This window comes from Giraffa tippelskirchi, chromosome 3 (assembly GCF_054371585.1).
Source record: "Giraffa tippelskirchi isolate mGirTip1 chromosome 3, T2T-mGirTip1v1.2.pri, whole genome shotgun sequence".
In the NCBI taxonomy this organism is placed as follows: domain Eukaryota; kingdom Metazoa; phylum Chordata; class Mammalia; order Artiodactyla; family Giraffidae; genus Giraffa; species Giraffa tippelskirchi.
Window position 1 is genome coordinate 122,162,327 of NC_137277.1, and position 23,086 is coordinate 122,185,412.

Genomic DNA, 23,086 nt, shown 5'->3' on the forward strand with positions numbered 1-23,086 from the left:
TATCCTAGAGAATACCAGTAATAATGAGGCAGGCAGGAAGGAGAGCCTGAGGAGAAACAGAGAGCAGGGGTACTGGTAGCAGAGGAAAAGGAAGAAGTGGACTGAACCTGTTAAATCTGACTTCTTATGCACCCTGAATACCCTGGGCATATCTCAGCACCTAATAAGTTGAAAACCTTTTTCCTAGAAATGTCCAAGGAACTTATTTCTCAAATGGACAAACCATCCCCGCCACCCACCCCCAGGCCCCACTTATCTATTCATACCTGCACACTGGTGGCTTTGGAGCTGCTGGGAATTGCATGGTGAAGTAGTTCGAGGAAACTGTACTTGTTCTGATCCTGGATGTTGCAAGTAACCTACTGATGAGCTATGGGGAAAAAAATCAAACAAATACAAAAACACAGCACAGTGAGATGGAGATGACTGTGAAGAGTCTTTGAATGAACAGTCCTGTAAATTTATTTAAATAAAATTATTTTTCAAGTAGTAAGCTTAGTACAAGTCAAATGAACTCTTTTCTAAATTGTGCGTTATATGTAATTACTTTTTGAATAAAAATCACTTTGTTTTTGACAATAACAAAGATATAAAAAAAAAACCTGCTGATTTCATTGCTCTTATTCTTTTACAACTTATTCTAAATAGGGTTTTTGTACTGTTCAAATAATTATTTTAAAAAGAAGAAAAAACTCACTAATTTTACAAAATAAAAAAGTACTTTATTTGAATCTCACTAAGCTATATTTTAGAAAAGAAAATATACAGTTGGACAATGATGAGACAGAAAAAATGTTTTATTCCTTAAAAAATGTAATATATAAGGAATAAAATAAACACTAGAACATGATTCTGACATTCTAATATAAATACTGACAAAAATAAAAGGCTGTTATTGTAAAATATGTCTTCAAGGTTTTCCCTGTTAAGCAATTTTTCAGGAAAAGAGTGAAAATCATAGAGCAATACTGTGAATTCTGAAGTAATTAGAAATCTTCATTTACTATAAAACTCTGTTACCATCCTTTTTTCATCATTTAAGTCAACTTTCTTTACATGGTATTTTATTTCTTAATATAGCTTTAACCACTTTTTGCATTTACATTTCACATAACTGCATCAAAAATACACATTTGAGCCAATGATTGAATTACAAAGAATACAGGGAGACTTGTTAACACCATGATGACACAATCAGTCAAATTTAGGCTCTGGGACACTCTACAAGACAAATGTGTGACAACATAAGCAGTATATGTGAGGTAGTTGATAATACAAAGACCAATTGGGTATTCGATATAATTAAGAAATTAACTGCTAAATTTTTTAGAATGTGAAATAGTACTCTTAAGCTAGGTAGGTTTAAAAAAACCTTTTAGAGATACCTATAATGAAATACTCATAAATGAAATAATACAATACTTTGGTCTATTTTAAAATAACATGAGAGGAGGATGAAGTAGAAGTTTAAATGAAAACAGATTAGTTATTAATTGATAAATGTAGAAACTAAGTGATGGTACACAGGGCTTCAGTGCACTTCTGTTTACATTAATGTGTATTTAAAAATGTCTGTAATGAAAAGTTTATAAATGATTCTCTAACTCAGGCTGACAATTCTCCAATTAATAATAATTTGTAAAGTTTTACTGTTTTCTGTGGCAGTAACTCAGTATAGTTCAATAAAAGGGAACAAGAAAGGAATGTAAAGGGAAGAATTCATAAAAAGTGATTTTGGGCCAAATGACAAAATGGAAAAGTAGTACTTTCTAAAATTGATGTTAATTATTATCAGAATGCGTTATGAGTGTTAGCCACCTGTAGAAATAATACAGCTCAGGCATAGTTTGTAAAATGTACTGTGACTGGGTAGAATAGAAAGCTACACCATAGGATAGAAGGATTTTTAGGTTCTTCTTTCATTGGGATAAAAATCCAACAGGATCTTAACTATGTTAAAACTACATGAAAGCGAAACTCGCTCAGTCATGTCTGACTCTTTGAGACCCTATGGACTATACAGTCCAGGGAATTCTCTAGGCCAGAATACTGGAGTGGGCAGCCTTTCCCTTCTTCAGGGGATCTTACCAACTCAGGGATCGTGCCCAGGTCTCCCACACTGCAGGTGGATTCTTTACCAGCTAAGCCACAAGGGAAGCCCAACAATACTGGAGTGGGTAGTTTAACCCTTCTCTAGCAGATCTTCCCTATCCAGGAATCGAACCGGGGCCTCCTGCATTGCAGGCGGATTCTTTACCAACTGAGCTATCAGGGAAGCCCTAAAACTACATACAATGAGAAGAAAGATTGAGAGAGTGTGATATGAATATGACAACAGAAGTCACCTTAGGGTTGTAGATATATTTGCTGATTCCTGATAATTTATACTTGCTTTTGCATTTTCCAAAAACACATGCATACATTTTATAATCACTAAAAATACCCTATGAAAACTGCTTGAAAGGTTCTACTTTTAAATGTTGTATTAGGGATTTAGTTATCAATTAATAATCTGAATCTTCTTCAGAAGTCACAGTATGGCCTGTGATCTTCTGAAATATAAACCACCTTCAATTCATCTGAAGGACAGACCTCAGTCAGGTTTGCTCTCTCTGGAAGAAAATATTAGCTTTCTGCCATATAAGCCTTTTGCAATTCAAAGTGATTTCTACTTTATTTACTTTTTATGATGAGGGTATCTATTTAGGACAATAAAAATAAGCCCTCAACCAATTTGAATTTAACCAAACTAATATGCTACATCAATGAAAATGAATGTCAAGTAAAACTTCTGTTATCCAATATCTGGAGTTTTCCCTTAAATGCAAATGGCCAATTTTTTTAGCTTTTCTGGTTAAAGGCTTCTGTTCCTAAATGTATTCATTTATAGCTCACCCATTTTTAATCTGAAACAGTGGAAAAACAAAACAAAACTATGTAGACTAAAAAACAGAGAAAATATTAATATTTCAGAGACAAAACAAAAAAGGTGTAGGGACATCTAGGATAAGATTGTTGCTTTCACTGAGAACTGAATCGACTTTGTATCCTGGCAGCTAAGACAAATTGTTGAATCCAGAGAATTATAAGACTCTGCCAGGATGATAAAGGAAGCAAGTATGTAAGCCTCTGGAAGGTGCTGGATTACAGACATGTCATAATTGTATTCTATGATGAATTCAAAGCAAGTAGTTAATTATAGAGTAATGTAGTCCTTTGACTGAAGATATGAAACACAGTTCATATTTTACTGGGCAACTGAGAGGATAAAAGAGAAATCTTGCCCAAGGAGAGGATTACTTCCCTTTAAAAAATAGATAGGATGCAGAAGTACTTGCAGTAAGGGCTAATGTTTCCCTTAAAAACAAACTTGTATTTTTCAAGGACTTGAATGAGACCAGAGGGTCTGCACTGCACACTTTACATAAAAGATGCCTTTGGTTTGAGAAATTATCTATGGTGCTTCTGGGTGAATGACTGAGTTTGAAATGGGCCATATTCTAACCAACCCACTAGTATAAACTGGTTCTCATCAAGCACCCGTGTTAGTGGACCTATGGATATATCTAGCTCACTGAAGTGGTAGAAAACATTCACCAAACAGTAATTTTAGTTTTAGTACAGCTGGTCCTAAGGTGCTCTTTTTGACAATACCTTAGCTACTTATTAAGTCTGCTCCTATAGTGAGACCGTAACATTGCCACTGTCACTCAGGATGATGTTTGTATACCTGCTGTGTGATATAGCTGGAGAAGAGGCATCCCATTTCTCAAACAGCTTCATAAAATCTTTTAAAATAATTTCAAAAGATAGGAGGCCAAATAATATAATTTCTTATTTTTTGAACCAAATTTCGCCTATTAGAGAATGATTTCTAGCACAACAGCTTGAGTTTACTCATCTTATCTCCCCACTGAGACTGGTGAAAGCTATTAAAGGTGATAGAAATGATCCTAAGGATGAAAAGCAAAATAGAAACATCTCTTCAAGAACATCTATGAAAAGCTGGTAAGAAAGATGAGTCTGGTATTTGAAACAATATCGCTCCCTCCTGTCTTTCTCAGTGAAATACAGCCTACTCAAGACCACTGCAGCAAAGAACACAGAGCTCCCTCTCCCCACAACACCCAGAGGGAGGGTTTCTTCCTAGGAGTGGTATGTCAGCTTTCTCATCCTGCTCCCAGGTACCTGCTGCTGAAGCTAAATCCTGAGTGAATGAAGGTGAGAGGTGGGAACTCCTTTTCCTTCAACATCCATATGTAGGACAGAGGGTCTACTGTGGGTGTGGTGTGCTGAGAATACTGGGGTTCTGGTCAGATCACCCTTGCCCCATCTCATGAAGTGGTGATTTCACGCCAGTGATCCTAGGCTGTGGTCTCCTCATCCTCCACCAAGTGCTCAGCTTATAGGGTAGGGTGTAATTTTAAGAAAAGCTAATCATTGTCCACACCCCCAGCTTCTGAGCCCTGGCTCAGAGATTTCTGGGGAGAAAACAGGTCATAAAACAGACAGCATCTAATGTTTTCTCAAAAGAATGGTCTTCAATTGTAACAGAGAGGGAAGACGTTCACGCCTACAGGTGCTTTCAAGAACAGTGAAAAGTGAAAGTTGCTCAGTCTTATCCGACTCTTTGCAATCCCATGGACCGTTGTCTGCCAGGCACCTCTGTCCATGGAACTCTCCAGACAAGAATACTGGAGTGGGTAGTTGTTCCTTTCAAGAACAGGAGTGGGTGTGATAAAGACAACTGGGAGGAGACATAAGATTCAGGCTAAACTGTAGGCCTGCTAGTTCGCAGGAGGGAAACAGGTAAAAATACAGCAGGAATGATCCTTTCTTAGGGCAGAATAAAAACCAAATACTGACTACAAAAACTTTTCCTTCAAAGGAGCTAGATTTTGATTGAATTACTTTGTAGAGCAATCTGTGAGTCAGAGCATTATTGGAAGCAACAGAGTAATCAGCTGGCAGTTAGTGGATATCGTCCAGGAAAGAGAGAAACAGAGTCCTACCAAAACCACTGTGATTCTAGGATGACTGTGAGAATACCCAAAGTAGCTTTCCCTGCTTGAGGAACAACATCAGAGGCTGAACATTTGGTGTGGTGGGAAGCTTAAACAGACTTCACTAAAGTAATCCAGTCAGTCAGTGAACAAATTAACAAGTGAACAACAATAACCAGACTGGCTACATTATTTAAGATATCCAATTAAAAAAATTACAAGGTATGCAAATAAACTGGAAAGTGTAACCCCTAGTTTGGACACAAGTAGGGAATAGAAACTGCCTGAGAGAAAGATTTTTCACATTTATCAGAAAGACCATAGTGTAGCCATTAAAGACATGTTCACAGAAACAAAGGAAATCATGATTAAGGAAGTAAAGATGGAATGGTGACAAGGTTGCATTAACAAATAGAGAACATTAATAAAAGAGAGAGAAATTATATTAAAAAGTACCAAATGGAAATTATGGAGTTAAAAAACTGCTAAAATATAAAACTCACTAGAAAGGCTCAGGAGCAGATGTTAACTGGCAGAAGAAATAAATGAACTTGAAGACAGACTGAAAGATTACACAAGCTAAAGAACAGAGAGAAAAAGGGACACAGAAAAAAGAGCTTCAGAGAAATGTGGGGCATTGTTAAACAAACTAACACACATATAATGGGGATTATCAGAGAGGAGAGAAAAGAGCAGAAAAGATATTCCAAGAAATAATGGCTGAAAACAGCTCAAATTTATTGAAAAAAACAATGACCTATTCATCCAGGAACCTGGAAAAACTTTTTAGCAGAATAAATGCAGAGACACAAAGAGATACCATAGTAAAAATACTGAAAGTCAAAGACAAGCAGTATAAGAAAAATGATTAGTTATTTATAATGTAACCCCAGTAAGATTTACAGCTGACTTCTAAGCAGATACATGAAAGTCAGAAGGCAGTGGGATAACATACTCAAAATGGTCAAAGAAAAATACCTGTCAGCAAAGATTCTCAGTAAAGCCATTTTCTAAAATGAAGGCAAAACAAAGACTTTCCTCTGTAAGCAAAAACTGAGAATTTGTTGCTGGCACACACACCTTACAGTAGGTACTAACTGGAATAAACACAGAGAGTACAGTATTATGGTCTTAATGTTTGCATCTCTCCCAGATTCATATGTTGAAGCCCTAACGTAATATAATGGCATTTGGAAATGGGGTCATGGAGAGGTAACTAGGGTTAGATGAAGTCATGTGGGTGGGGCCCTGGTCCAATGGGATTAGTGCTCTTGCAAGAAAAGACATCAGGGAGCTTGCTCTCTTTCTGCTTGAACACACTTAAGTAAGGCCAAATGAGCTCACAATGAGAAAGTGGCCATCTGCAAACCAAGGCAAGAGCCTTCAGCACTTATCAATCCTGCTGGTACCTTGATCTTGGACTTCCAGTATCCAGAACAATGAGAAAATAAATTTCTGTTGTTTACGCTACCCAGTCTATGACATTTCGTTGTGGCAGCTTGAACAGACTAACACAACCAAGTACAGGTATTTATGTAATTGGAAAGACAGTAGAAATGAACATTTTCCCTTTCTTCTGATTTAAGAAGCAAATGTATAAAATAATATGTACATAATGTAATGTCAGACCTATAACATATAGAAATGTAACGTATGTGCCAATAATAGCACAAAGGATGTGGGTAGGAACAAAGCAGTATGGGCTAAGAAAATACCTACTGATGGTAAGGTAATTATCATTATAACAACGTATTGTGTTTGTAACATTAATATAATACGCGTAACGAATATCAGGAGGAGGGGGGAAAAGAGCAGTTATGTAGGAGTAACTTTTCTTTATTTCACTGGAATTAAGCTAGCATAAATCAGAAGCTGATTGGATAAGTTAAGACACATATGATAAATCCTAGAAAAAACACTAAAAAACCCCCCTCTAGACAGAGGAGATAAATAACAAAAGCAAAATGGCAGACATAAGGCAAGTACATCAGTAATAACATTAAATGTGAATGCATTAAACAATTCAATCAAAGGCAGATGTTGGAAGGATAAAAAATGATACAACAACTATTAATATATGCTGTCTATAGGAGATACAAAGGCTGAAAATAAAAGGACCGTAAAAGATACATCAAACAAACAGTAACCAAGAAAGCTGGTGTGTCTATATTAATATCACACAAATCAGACTTTGAGACAAAAACTGTACAAGATAAAGCATTTCATAATGAAAAAAAGATCAGGAATATTTAACAGTTATAAACTTATCAGCTCCTACTAAAGGAGCAATGCATGAAACATACACTGAAAAATGAAAGGAGAAATATACAATTCAATGATAGTAGTTGGAGACTTCAATACAACCTTTTCTTAACTCAACAGCTTGCTGGATCTTAGTTCCCCAACCAGGCATTGAACCCAGGCGCAAGGTAGTCAAAGTGTGGAGTCCTAACCACTGGACTGCCAGGGAATTCCCAATACTACACTTTCAGTAAGGAACAGATCAACAAGGAATAGAAACCCTGGAGAACACTACAAACTAATTAGACCTAACAGACATCTACAGAACACTCTATCCAACAATAACAGAATTTACAATCTTCTTAAGTATACGTGGAATATTCTCTAGGATAGACCATACGCTGGGCAATAAAGTGAACTTCAATAATTTTAAAAGGATAGAAATAATACAAAGTAAATTCTCCAACAACAAAGAAATGAAATTAGAAATCAATAGTAGGGTAAAGTTGGGACACACACATGTAAGTAGAAATTAAACATTACAATACTAAGCTGCTGCTGCTGCTAAGTCGTTTCAGTCATGTCTGACTCTGTGTGACCCTATAGACAGCGGTCCACCAGGCTCCCCCATCCCTGGGACCCTGCAGGCAAGAACACTGGAGTGGGTTGCCATTTCCTTCTCCAGTGCATGAAAGTGAAAAGTGAAAGTGAAGTCGCTCAGTCGTGTCCAACTCTTCGCGACCCCATCGACTGCAGCCTACCAGGCTCCTCCATCCATGGGATTTCCCAGGCAAGAGTACTGGAGTGGGGTGCCATTGCCTTCTCCGTAGTAAGCTACCAATAGGTCAAAAAAGAAATCAAAAGAGAAACCAGAAAATACTTTAGGATGAATGAAAACATAACACACCAAACCTTATGGAATGCTGATACAGCACGAGTTTAGAGGGAAAATTATATCTGTAAATGCCAATATTAAAAAAGAAGAAAGGACTTCATTAGTGGTGCAGTAGTAAAGAATCCACCTACCAATGCAGGGGACATGGGTTCAATCCCTGGTCTGGGAAGATTCCACATGTCATGGGACAACTAAGGCTGTGAGCCACAACTATGTAAGCCCATGTGCTCTTGAGTTCATGTGCTGCAACCAACAAGCTTGTGTGCCACAACTATTGAAGCCTGTATACCACAGAGTCCATGCTCCATAATAAGAAAAGGCACAGAAAATGAGAACTTCATGCACCACAAATGGAGAGTGGGGGCTACTCTCTGCTTGCCACAACTAGAGAAAGCCTGCATGGAGCAATGAAGACCCAGTAAAACCAAAAATAAGTAAATAAAATTTAAAAAATTAAAAATAAAAAAAGATCTCAGATCAATAACCTTCATTTTCATGTTAAGACACTGGGGGTGGCCTGGAGGAGAGATCACCAAGCTTAAAGCAAGCCAAAGGAAGTAAATAAGAAAGATTACAATGGGAATAAACAAAATAGAGAACAGAAAAGAGAAAATCAATAGAAACCAAGAGCTGTATCATTGAACAGATCAATAATGACAACTTTTTGTTTAACTGATCAAGAAAAAAGGAGGGAAAACTCAAATTACTAGAATCAGAAGTAAAGAAGGGAGATTACTACAGACTACAGAAATAAAAAGGATAATGAAATAGTATAAAAAACTGTATACTAAGAAAATAGATCAAGTTCCTAGAAACATACAAACTGCCAAAACAAACTCAAGTAGAAACTGACAATCAGAGTGGACCTATAACAAATGAAGAGATTGAAGTAGTAATCATAAAACAACTTACACACACACACACACCCTGGCATACAAGGCTTCATCACTTTATCACACTTAGAGAAAAGTTAACAATAATTCTTCATAAACTTTTTTTTCAAAACAGAAAACAATCATTCTATATTACCCTAAAACTAAAACCAGACAAAGGCACCATAAGACAACATGCCAGTATCTCTTATGACGGTAAATGAGAAAATCCAACTGAATGGGATTTATCCCAGGAATGCCTGGGTCATTTAATATCTGAAAATCAATTAATGTAATCTCTATTTTTTCTCAACATGATACAGAGTACCTACAGAAAATCCACAGATGGGGCATTCTCTGTTCCCCTTCTGATGTCTGTGTCAGAAGCTTTCTCTGTCCCTTTTTCACTTTAATAAAACTCTGCTACACAAAAGCTCTTGAGTGATCAAGCCTGGTCCCTGGTCCGGAAGCTAAATCATCTTCTTCGGAGATCAAGAATCCAACACTGTTCACCGTAAGCTATCAACATTGCCCCTGTTGAGAATGTATGGTATAAATATACCATGTTTCTAACTTTTTGTTGCAATGAAGAGCCTGAATTTTGTATCTTTATACATATGCATTAAAATATTAATATATCCCCCCCCCACAAAAAAAAGAAAAAAAAGAAAACCCACAATTAACATCATACTTAAGGTGGAAGACTGAATGCTCTCCAGTCATGAAGACAAGGATGTCAGCTCTCACAACGTGTACTGAACATAACACTAAGGTTCTAGCCAGGGCAATGAGGCAAGAAAATGAAATAAAAGGTACCAAAATTGAACAATGTTACTGTCATCATTCCTCTCTTCTCTTTGTGGTTTTGCAAATATTATGATTGTTATTTCAAATTACTATTTTTTTTGATGGGAGAAAAGGACCCACTGTATTCTTAAGTAATACTTAGTTCACCTGAAAAGCAAGCCCCACATATCTACAGCTTTTACCAGCTACAAAAGATGATATCTTTGAAAATCCAAGAACAGATGGCAAGAAAATGTGTTCTAAGAAGTCATCTGGAGGAAAGAAAAAAAAATGCAAAAAACCCCAAAAAACCACCACAACAAAAAGAAAGAAGTCATTTGGTTTTCTGCCTTTTTAAACCATTTGACATCTTACTGCCAATGACAGGCAAACAAGCTACCTGAACATTACTTAGCAGACATGTGCTGTAAGAATGTGTGTAAGATGCTGTAAGTAATCCATATAATTCATTTGGGGACTGTAGTAGTCTGAGTATCACAACATTTAATTCATTAATAATGAAAAGAATGAAGCAGTTAACAAAGAACAAGCACTCTGAACCTCACTGGTCCCAATAACTGATTCACGACCTGTGACAACCTGAGTAAATTCCACGAGAATTTAAACCAAATTTAACCAGTCTAGCAGGAAAAAAGAGAGAGAGATAAATGAAAGTTTAAACCATTCAAAGGTTACTCTGTGTTTTTTCTGGATCATTTTTATTGGATTTTCCTATAAGTAACAACACTTTTTACAACTTGCTTGGAGCAATTTTAATTTTGGGGGGTGGGATATTAATTGTGGCAAAACTCTGAGGCAGACTTACAGAATAAAAAAGGACAGGAGTTCTGTGTTTTGCTTAATATCATCGGACTGATTTATGGACAAAATGGGCTTCATATGCCCAGAACCCAGCAATGTTTGTCTCTTTGCTTAGCATAGCTAAGTGTTTTGTCCTTTTGGGGTTAAGGGTGCGTTAATTCTCATTTCTTAAGATAACTGGTGAGAGTGAATATTTTCTTATGTGATAATTTATCACTAGTTCTTGCCAAGTGGGTAAACTACTTATTTCCATGAATTATTTATTTGTAGAGTTGCAATATAATCATTCTAGAACATACAGAGATGATAAAAATGCTTGTAAGCTTTTATCAGACATCTGTCACAGTTACCCATATCTGATGCTTTCTTTTTAAAAATCTGTCTTGATGTAACTGTGCTGAATCTTTATATTAAAACCACCTTTAAAACATTCATCTACTCTTTGATAATGCCTATCTTGAATCTTGTATCAGTGAGAAAAGCAAAGCAATCAGGTATATTCACAAGCTCTTCACCACACCTATCTACGTAATAATATCTGTACCTATGCATTCTGCTTTTTTTTTTGATTTACCACATATGAATCCTTTACATCTTATATATGGCTAACTGACTTCCATTTGAGTGTTTACTCTCATCCTTCTTGGGGACCTTACTGCTCTTTCTCTCACCATTAACTCTGTTGTGTAGTAGTGCTCCATATGGTAGGTTTAACCTTTTAAACAAATTGTTTCTGAGAGTTTTTTTTTTTTTTAATTATTGAGTTTTAAGGATTCTAGCAAGTGAGACATTTTCCACCAAGGTATCTCAAATTTCCTCTTAATTCTCATTTATATTATCACCAAATATTCATTTCTTCTTTCAAAGTTCCTCCCTTCCTACTGCTACCACCACAGTTGAGCAACCTGTTCCGTAATGTGCTTAAATTACAACAGTTCTCCTTGTGGTCTCCACTCAATTCAAATCCTTCTTAAATGACTGCTAATTTTTTTCAAAAAGATAAACTTTACCATATCAATTTCATACTTCAGAAATCTCAAACACTTGATAACGTCAGGAGTCTAAAATACAGATAAATTCAGGTACTCTGTGGAAAAGATGTTCAAGGCTAACAAATCCAATGAAAAAAGCAAGATGACAAAACATTCATAAAAACAATTCCACACATGCAGAAAAATTCAGTGACAAATGAATTTTGAAACACAAATGAAAATATCCCTAATCTATTTCAAAACAGAAACACTAAACCTCCCTCCTCAAACCATAAAGTTTTTCATGTATCTACTTAAAAGTAGAAAAAATGTTAGAACGATAAATGGCAAACTCTAAACAGTGATTACTTTGGTCAATGAACAGTAACTGCTTTGCATGAAGGGCAATTTCATGAGTGTGTGGTTTTTTGGCTGCTCTGAGCAGCTTGTGGGATCTTAGTTCCCCCACCAGGGATTAAACCCAGGTCACATCAGTGGAAGCGCCAAGTCCTAACCACTGAACCAACAGGGAATTCCCTTACTCCATGTGTTTTTAAGTGGTTTAATTTTTAAATCAAGATTATGAATAATGTAAATAAAAACATAATCATCAAAATTTAATAGCTATTATCTCTTGAGTAGTGAGGTTGTGGCTGATTTGCTTTTTCATCTTTTTTTACAGCTTGAAATTTTTTATATTTTCAAATTTTCTACAATGACTATATGTATTATATGTATAATCAGAAAGACCCAAACAAGTTAAATACAGAAAATGTTCTTTTAATGGACAAAATGCAAGATGTATGAGAAATGTTTTTATCAATAGAAACTCAGTGAGAGACTGAAAAATGAAAAGATTTTTGCATGAGATATTAACTTTCTTCCCTATTCTTTAAAGTTATCTATTTAAAAATTATTAATCTAAAATATTAATTATTTTTATCACTCATTTTTGGTGAGTTCACAAGAAATGAAATAGCTATAAGCATTCTCTTTCCATTTAACATTATTTTTGTCAATAAAATTTACTAATTAATTTTTCTGCTAAATACATGCTTACAAAAACAGCTGTTACATCCAATGGAGAGAAAATAAATACTCTGAAAAGGAAATGTTTTAGCACCAAAAGTAACTTTCTTATTACATTTTATTTCTCTAGGCTGTGTTAACAACTTCTCTTTTAATAACAGAAGTAAAATTTCACTAAAAGATGTGGTTCAGATTGAGACTTTGTTATTGACAATTATTTCAAAGGATGGCTGAGGCAAACAAAAAACCAAAAATGCACAACGAGACGTTTAGGAGAAATAAAATGAATCTAAGACAGTTCCAGAAATAGGACAAAGGGGACACTAGCAGAATACTAGTTTACAAAGATGAGGAAACACAGACTATGCAGATGATAAAAAGAACAAAACTTAAAAGTAGGTTTTCTTTTCTCATGTTTCATAAAGATTCTATGAAGCATCTTTTTAACAAAGTTCTGAAAAATAAAGGTTACAGTCTCTTCAAGTTCCCCTCTCTGTATGCGAGCCTTTGAGACTGCAGATCAAAGACAAAAGTACATTCTCCTTTTGAGTTTCAAGATAAAAATGGGAAAATAAATGGTAAAATAGGAAGAGAAAAAAAACCACTCAAATAGAAGCAGTTTGAAGATATTATCCAACCAGCTTGTCACTTCTGCAGACTATAGGAATGAAATTATTAATTTTTTTGAAATTATTTTTTTGTCTACATCATTGACTGAAAGAAGTACCATGATTAGTTGTAAAACTAGTTTTTGTGACTGGTACATGGCTTGCTGAAAAGTGACAGCACACATGATCTGAATCAGGCTATGTTAAATCCTCACAGTACATGTAACAACACAATCAAATACAAAATTGCCTCAGTGATAACTGATTGGTTGAGGTGAAAGCAAAGATAATTCAAATTCTACTTTTCTGCATAAGGAGCTTTCACAAGAAAATGGACTGTTAAGCAACTCAAGCTAAGGAAGACATTTTTCAGAACAAAGGCTCACTTATTGTTCTTATAGAAACCTTATAATCTGATTATAGTTTAGTAAAAACATGAGTGTTTGGCTCAGGACCACAGCTTAGAGTTTACTAATGAACAATGAGAGACACTGTGACTTTCTTATAAATGTGTAAAATATTACTAGGTTATGGCAACTTGTGTAAGGATGACATGCAAATGCGTGAAGTATACCATATTAAAAAAATTAGCAACAGACCATAATCCTGATAAACAATGAAGAGCTATAAGATCAGGCTTTTTATTCACTCACCTTAAATTATTTTGTTGGCCAGGTGGAATGACGCTATAGTAAACTGGCATTCCTGCGGCAGGCATAGATCCTTGATTAGACTGATTAGGGAACATAACAGGCTGTTGATAAGTGTGATGGGCAATTCCTTGAGAACATTGAGGCAGTGAAACCTAAAATTTGAAAGACAATTTAAAAGGAAAAAGGTTTTTCAAAACCTTGCAAAGGTCAATGTCTCCAGCCTTCATAAACTTTTCAAATATGAGCAGTTAGGAATAAGCTAAAACTGCCCATAGGCTGTCCTGATAATTTAGTTACAGCATTACCACTTTATTTTTATGTTTTTTAAGCCAGTTATTGTTTTTGGCTAGCATTTATCAATAGCACAGTAGGCTAGGAGTTGTGTTCCAAAGTAGAAGTTATTTAAAAAAAGAAATTGTTTCCAAATAAGGATACCATTTGACATGGAAAGAATAATAACATTTACCTCAGGTAGAGCTAAGTAAAACTCAGGTAAGGGTACTGGTGAGATACACTGGATCAGGAAGTATGAGCTTTGGACCTTAAGATACCTAGATGTGATAACGATCCATCAACTTTACTGTACATGTGACACTGGGCAAACAACTTAACTCTTCTGAGGCCCCAGAGTTCATTATCTGCAAAAATGGGATGTCTCTTTCACCTCAGGAGGGCTTTATAATTTCTATTTCCAGGATCTAGTACAGAAGGTATCTGAGGAACAGCAGATCTTTCAATTCTGTTTTCTACAGTATCTACATAGAAACCATATGAATATAATGGATTCATTTCTCCAGTTTCCATAGTTATCTAAAATAAAAACCACAAAAGCATAAGGGTTTTGTAATTTACAAGTGTGCCACATTACATGTGCATTACAGTGGTTTTGGTCAGTATAAGCTTCTGTTGATGCTGATGTCAACAACACTGATGTCAATGACAGTAACAGTAGTTAATGGTGATGACAGTCAAGGTTGACATTATTGAGTACTTACTACCATGTTCAAGTTCTGTTCCAAGAACTTTATGTATATTATTACATCAAGTCTTCCTAACAACCCTTAGAAGGTATTTTTACCATCCTTGTTTTATAGAAGGGGTTAAAACCTTGTCCAATGTAGTATAGTTATCGAGAAGTCAGGGTTTGAACCCATGCCCACTGGCTCCAGAGCCGTAGTTCTTCAATCACTTCATAATTCTCTGTATCTGGGCTCTGTGATTTATAAGTTTTAGGTTTTTCCTATAGTCCCTTTAAAATACACAGTAACCTCTGAATTACTTTCAATTTGGCTCAAAGGCAAAGATACCGTTGCTGGTTTGATTTACTCAATTTTGTATGACAAAATATAGTTCAGTCTCTTTGTCTACTGAGGTAGTGTGCTGCTGCTGCTGCTAAGTCGCTTCAGTCGTGTCCGACTCTGTGTGACCCCATAGACAGCAGCCCACCAGGCTCCCCCATCCCTGGGATTCTCCAGGCAAGAATACTGGAGTGGGTTGCCATTTCCTTCTCCAATGCATGAGAGTGAAAAGTGAAAGTGAAGTCGCTCAGTCGTGTCTGACTCTTTGAGACCCCATGGACTGCAGCCCACCAGGCTCCTCAGTCCATGGGATTCTCCAGGCAAGAGTACCAGAGTGGGGTGCCACTGCCTTCTCCGCTGAGGTAGTGTAACATTCTATTATTATTTTCGATTGTATTTAAGTTAGTGTATATGCTAGGTAGATCTAAGAAAAATAACACAGCTCAACCTAGATGATTGAAGCTACAGATTAAATTTTTAACTAGCAGTAAAGAAAACACCTGAAGCACCAAAAGTGAGGAAATGGTACTTCAGAAGGTAAAGCTGTAGAAAACACTCTACTAAATAGATGACTTTTCAGGCTTATTTTTTATTTAAAAAATTTATTTTAATTTTTTCAGCTGAGCCATGAGGCTTGCAGGATCAGGGGTTAAATCCAGGCTCTTCGCAGTGAAAGTAAGGAGTCCTAACCACTGGACTGCCACGGAATTCCCTCTGGCTTATTATTTAGATGAGTTGATCACCACCTAGCTTCTCTAACCAAATGTGGTAGGAAAAATAAAGCAGGCTATCATTCATCGCTTGTCAGAGCAACATTTCTCACAATCATTCACCCAATGTAAGGATTATGTGAAATACCATGAGAAAATGTACCTTGTAAAAAAGTATGCTATAGAAGTTATAACAACTGTCTCAGCTCTTAAACACTTTCAGTATCTAGCTCCATTTGTAAAAACTACAATAACAAGGAGATACTTTATTTTAAACTTATATTTCAAGGCACATCTTATTTACATAGTGTCTGGGTATCTGATAGATGCTAGACAGACTATATTAGGTAGGTAGCATGACCAGGGTCTTTGAGAAGGGAGAGTTCTTGGCTTGGTAGTTATCCTGTCTAATGTCTAGCTACAGAGGAAGTGGGGGATGGGCAGTCTCATGGGCCTCTACTTAAGCAGGGATGGCGGTGGTTTAGTCGCAAGTCGTGTCCGATTCCTGTGACCCCATGGACTGTAGCCCACCAGGTTCCTCTCTCCATGGGATTTTCCGGGCAAGAATACTGGAGTGGGTTGCCATTTCTTTCTCCAGGGGATCTTCCCGATCCAGGAATCGAACCCAGGTCTCCTGCATTGCAGGCAGATTCTTTACCAACTGAGCTATGAGGGAATCCCCTTAAGCAGGGAGGACTGGAGTAAAAAGCAAGGAGTATGTGAGAGAAGATGCAAAATCTGTTCCCATAATGTACCTTCTTTATTCCTTAGTTGCTTTCTATTATCAAAGGGCTTCAAAGCTAGACATATTCTTCGTGCTCAAAAAGTCCTCAGTAATTTCACATTTTAATGATGGCTTTCATTTTCTGGAATTACACAGAATATGCTACCTCCTTTGCTCACATCCTGCCCTATTCTCAGAATGTCTTAATTAATTTATGCCCATAATTTTCTTTTAAGAGCTAATTAAAGGTTTGTATCTTTCTCTTCTGTATTAAGTCTCCAACTTATTCATGGCTATATTTCATAATTCCTTCAGTTACTAGTCTGTAGATTATAACCAATTTGTTGACCTGTCCTTAGATGAAATACATGTACATTTATCTTCACAACTTGATTATTTTTACGTTGTGGGACTGAATGAAAATAGCCTCTGGATTTCTTAACATTAAGACTCAACTATGGGAAACCATGAGGCTAAGAAAACAAACTCACTCACAGGTTATTCAGAAAGGTAAAGGAAGATAAAATAAATGTCTGAAAATGTGACACAGTATGGGCTAAAGAAATCTGACATATTAATGAAATAGTAGGTATTTCTACTTGAGAATTATGAATTAAAATGCATGACATTTTCAATACAAGACATATTATCTCTTTTCTGCATTGAGTGGGGGGGAGGGATATAAATTCCAGCATGGGAAATTGCATTCTTTATTCTATAAATACTGATTTATAATCTACTCTATTTCATACACCTACTTACACCTTTACTTTTCCCTCCTGTTCCATTCTCTCCTCAAGAGACTTTGTAAGGAGTGAAGAATAGAATAAGATATTCGCTCATATATACAGGTAGTTGGAAACACAAACAGTGCCAGAAAAATTTACTTCTCAATATTAATATGGTTCAGATATTTTTCAAAAAATTAATGAAGTGAATGAATAATGCAATAAAGTAAGGAAAGAACAAAACTGCAACGAATAATAAAACTCTTTTAAGACTATAAAGTTAGGTATTACAGAAGCCTTTCCCCACATTAAACGGAGAAGAAAGTAGTCCACATTTTATTTATTGAAAATTACCTCTAGCCAATGCAGGTAAGAGAGTGACCACGTACCTGATACGATGGCACTGAAGGATAGGGGATGACCACTCCTTGAATCTGATTTCCAATGCCGTTGGGCTGGCCACCAACGAGGCTCTGGCTCTGGGGTTGCTGGACTCCAACTATCCCTTGGTAGTTTTGCTGCTGGTTGGGCATAACTTGATAACCTGTTAATGGCACAGTGAGTTAAATCCTGCTTTGAATTTATTGCACTAGCAGTATGTTTTTGTATTTTAAGCAAGTACTAAAATGACAGAATTTGTTTAAACAGCAAATCTCAGAAGCCCTCTATTATGGCAGCCAACATTTAAAAGGTTTACTATGTAGGTAACTCAAGTCAGTCAACACTTGCCTACCCCAAAACATTCAAATTAAATTTGTGTTCAAAGACTTCCTTTGCACTTGAGGAAATTTATAGGGCCAAAGACTTAGTTTATACAGACTATTTACTATTCAGCATATATTACAATTTGATATTAAAAATAAGTTTCTGTGGATCAAGTCTGTCTACATAATTTGTGGGGCCAAGTGCAAAAGCAAAATGCAGGGCCTCTGGTTAAAAAATGGACAGTTTTGAGGTGGTATCGGCAGAACTAATCCTTTTGGAGATTGGAAATGATGGAAGATGGGATGACTTTTATAGAAGAGCTGTATGTTTGAATTCAGACTAAGATATGAATCCTTATATTAGGAATGTCTCCAGGGAACAAGGAAAAATGGAGTTACCTAGCAACTTTTAAGATTATCTCATTATTAAGGCTACTTAACAAACAATCTGGGAGAAGGCAATGGCACCCCACTCCAGTACTCTTGCCTGGAAAATCCCATGGATGGAGGAGCCTGGTAGGCTGCAGTCCATGGGGTCGCAAAGAGTCGGACACGACTGAGCAACATCACTTTCACTTTTCACTCTCATTCATTGGAGAAGGAAATGGCAACCCACTCCAGTATTCTTGCCTGGAGAATCCCAGGGATGGGGGAGCCTGGTGGGCTGCCGTCTATGGGGTCGCACAGAGTCGGACACAACTGAAGCGACTTAGCAGCAGCAGCAGCAACAAAGAATCTGATCGTTAGAGAGGTTAAGCAATCTACCTGAATTCATAAATCAAACACCAAAGGGACAGTTCTTCCTAAACTTGAGACACTGCTGGTAACTTTACTAAGTCAAGAGTATAAATATACTTCTATTAAGTGATTTATTAGTTATTTAAATGACTCCACAATAAGGTTTGAGTAACGAATATGAATTTTATTTGTCTCTTGACCCTAAAAGGATTTCCTTAAGGAAATTAATTAGCTCAAGACATATGTAAATTACTAGAACTTACCACAAATTCTTTTTTCTTTTTAAAAGAGAAACCAGATTAAAATAAACAACCAACCTTCCAGCCAGGGAATCTAAAAAGCTTTGACAAAGATGAACCAAATGATGGCGTTGCCTATACAAACTTCTACAACTAAAGGTAAGCTAAATGATTTTTCTAACACCATAGATCTATTTTGCTATCTTATAAATACCAGTTTTTATTTCTATTCTCATTAATTCCTAAAACAACAGGAATGGCAAAGATCCCATCTCAGGTGTTGATTTTGACAATGATATCAGTGTACTTGCCTGAAGTCTCAATGATTCTTCTTAATGACTAAAATAATTGAATAAATTTAGCATCACCCTTTTCTAAAGACATGAATACAAAACATATTTGGTAACTAAGCAACATATTAACAACAAAGTAAAAATACAGATATAATCAATCCTTTAATAATGAAGGGCTTTATAAAATGATGCTATTTCTATGGCAACAGTGCTTTATTGCCATGTTTCAGATGACTTCTCGCCAGTCAACCTTTCCCAAAAAATGTATATTATGGTCTTTAGCAGTAATAAAGTGACTGACTATAAACATGCTATTTCCTAAACATCTCTCCCTGTGAAATTCCTATTAATACTCAAATTTGCAGACAAATAAACTTCTTTCTTGCTCCTAAGTCTAATACTTGACCATCCAACTCTATTTTCAGTTTATCAAATGACAAGCATTTCAAATTCATACTCTGAAGTCCAAATACCATCAAAACATACACAGACACATTTCCACTGCTAGGAAAATAAAGGGCAGGAATGGAAAAGCGATGTGACGACCCCTTCTTGTGTTGGAAATGTCACCCCTGAACACCCACGCAGCATCTACTGCAGTGTCATAATTTGGGCATAGCTCTTTATACCCGGGGAAAGTAACTTCTTACAATGGACTTGTCAGAATCACAGTCCACTAAATTAAAAAGAAAAATCTGAACACCTAACAGAATTCACTGTAACATAATTTGACTTAAATTGTCACATCCCCTAAGAAATTCAAATGGTTTTCATAACATTTTTGTATTTTATTCAAAATATGTTCAGAGTTACAGGCTGCCTCGAAAGAAAACTTTGGGGGGAAAAAGCCAATTTATGTGCAAATGTGGTTCTGATTTTCTTTATTTATCTAAATATGTCAGTATTTGGAGATTCACTATCTGCCTCCTGCCTGCAATTCCCTCTTATGAAAAAAAATCTGACACAGAAAGCTTTAATCAGTAGCTATGGATACCATGACACAGTGGTCTAATGCAGGGCCACTTGGAATTTGCACTAATAAATTTCTAGTGGTATTTTTATTCTTTACTGCAACCATATCTCCACTAATGTTCATGCCTACTAATGGATATATTTATCCGCACACAAACATAACATTTTGAAAATGTGATGACATAAAATCCAAAACATCTGATTCCAGCACCTCATTTGTTACAGAAGGTAGTGTAAAGATTCTGTGATCTCAAGATGTGCCTGCAGGGTGATAAAAGGTAAGTAAAACACAGTCTCTGTATTTGCAATTAGGCATTCTTAGCCCTGACACCATATCAGAATAGCAGAATACGTAGGGTATTATGAAATTAAGAAGGAGAAATTAATCCTGGCTGATATCCACAGAGGGACTAACATTTGAGCCTGGACTTAAAAGAAAAGGTCTGGAAAAATGAAAAAAATGAGTAACATGTTTGAGGAACAGAATAGTAAGGAGTGGCTGGATACGGCATATGGAGTGAAAAGTGGAAGATGAAAGTAGACTATTGGTAGAGAATCAAAGATTTTACAAGTAGAAGAGCAGTGAGAACCATTAAGAAGTTCCAGATTTTAAAGACTGTGAAAGTAGAAAAATAACTAATATTACTACTTCATTCAGAAGTAGCATAAATAAACTGGGAACATGTTCTTAACTAAAAGTGGAACTATTAAAAATAAGAATGCCAAACACTTTAAAAGAAAATATCTTCCAAAGAAGCTCTATTAACCTTCCCATAATTTTGTTTATTGCCTTAATCCATATTTCTTAAAACTTGGCAGGTGATATAAAATTGTTTCTGTTAACTGTTCTCTCATGGCTTGTGTATACCTTAAAAACAACAAAACTGAAATGGTGTGCTTTGTAAGGGCAGGGTTATCCACCCTATTAAAGGGAAAAAACCCCCAAATATCCATACCAGCTATTAAGCAAATAAGCCAAGGAAGTGGGCACTCATTTATATTTACCAAATAAATAGTGAGGAAAAATATATTCTTAACAAAATAGAATCAAAATAATATATATTTCTATACTCCAATACTTTGGCCACCTGATGTGAAGAACTGACTCATTTGAAAAAACCCTGATGCTGGGAAAGATTGAAGGCTGTAGGAGAAGGGGACGACAGAGGATGAGATGGTTGGATGGCATCACCAACTTAATGGACGTGAGTTTGAATAAACTCCGGGAGTTGGTGATGGATAGGGAGGCCTGGTGTGCTGCAGTCCATGGGGTGGCAAAGAGTCGGACACGACTGAACGACTGAACTGAACTGATGCTTCTATACAAAACCAGGAGCTCCCTATGTGCTGACACTGTTCACGTTTGGTGAATGGCTTTTGACAGCAAAAGTCACACTTAAGTTTTAAGGTAACATGTCTATAGTAAGGTTAAACATATTTGCATTCTCATTAAAATAAAACTTGATCCCATGAACAGAAATTAACCTCAGTCCAGAATTCATGAATCACTCATTAAGCCTTTCCTTAAAAAACGCACAGCCACCTCAGTGTGTACTTGATAAGGAAAAACAGAACTGTAATATGTAGAGCTTGAAATGAAGGTTTAATTTAAACATTGCTGGGGGGAATGAAGGGACATTAAAAATACCCTTGAAAAAACTTTATTTGACTAAAAAAACGGTTTTCATCAAAGAAAATTTGGAAAACACAAAAAAGGGAAAAAGCCAGGGTGGAAAAAACCATTTTTGTAAAACAATAACTTGCAGATAATCATTCTTTACATGTTGTATTTATGGCTAGCCTTATTTTTTCTGCATAGACAGCAACATACATTCCCACTTTCATTACTTATAGAAATGGGCCATACAACACATTGTTTCAAAACCTTTTCCCAAGCAATGTTTCCACAGCTAAACAACAGGGATTTTACAAAGCTATGGGAAGGAAGTATTTAAGGAAATTTTCTTAGAACATATTTAGACCTAACTCAAGTTAATAATCTTGGAGAAGGCAATGGCACCCTACTCCAGTACTCTTGCCTGGAAAATCCCATGGACGGAGGGGCCTGGTAGGCTGCAGTCCATGGGGTCGCAAAGAGTCGGACACGACTGAGGACTTCACTTTCACTTTTCACTTTCATGCACCGGAGGAGGAAATGGCAACCCACTCCAGTATTCTTGCCTGGAGAATCCCAGGGACGGGGGAGCCTGGTGGGCTGCTGTCTATGGGGTCACACAGAGTTGGACACAACTGAAGCGACTTAGCAGCAGCAGCAGCAAGTTAATAATCAAAGGATGAGAAAAAGACTCTGAACTCTCCATTGCGTTTTAGGAAGAAGGCGTGTGTCAAGAAGTGAACAAGACAAAAAGACTAAGTATTTCAGAACAATAAATCAGCTTTTGGTTTCCATTGTGGAATCCAGCCCAAACACAAACAAAGCCCAAGTCCCCATGTGTTTTCATTTAGAATACTAAATAATTATCATTTATTTGATAGCACAAGGTACTACTAGTAGCTAATATTTACTTGACAATTATTAGGTTTTAGGTACTATTTTAAGCACTTTCATGTGTGAACTTTTTCCATGCTCCCAATCTTCAATCTTATGACATCTTCAGTTCAGTTCAGTTGCTCAGTCGTGTCTGACTCTTTGCCACCCCATGGACTGCAGCACACCAAGCTTCCCTGTCCATCACCAACTCCCAGAGCTTACTCAAACTCATGTCCATAGAACTGGTGATGTCATCCAATCATCTCATCCTCTGTCATCCCCTTCTCCTTCTGCCTTCAATCTATTTCT

At 36.4% G+C, this 23,086-nt stretch overlaps 1 protein-coding gene across 50 annotated transcripts in view; it reads right to left on the reverse strand.

Moving 5' to 3' along the window:
- Positions 1-23,086, reverse strand: part of R3HDM1 (R3H domain containing 1) — a 150,727-nt gene that overhangs the window by 7,798 nt on the left and 119,843 nt on the right. For all 50 annotated transcript variants that reach the window (XM_081579168.1, XM_081579151.1, XM_081579140.1 and 47 more), the window contains 3 exons: positions 17,730-17,884; positions 13,881-14,032; positions 267-370 (listed from right to left, as the gene is read on the reverse strand). In XM_081579168.1, coding sequence (XP_081435294.1) covers positions 267-370; positions 13,881-14,032; positions 17,730-17,884 — 411 coding nt within the window. The remainder of the gene's footprint in view (positions 1-266; positions 371-13,880; positions 14,033-17,729; positions 17,885-23,086) is intronic.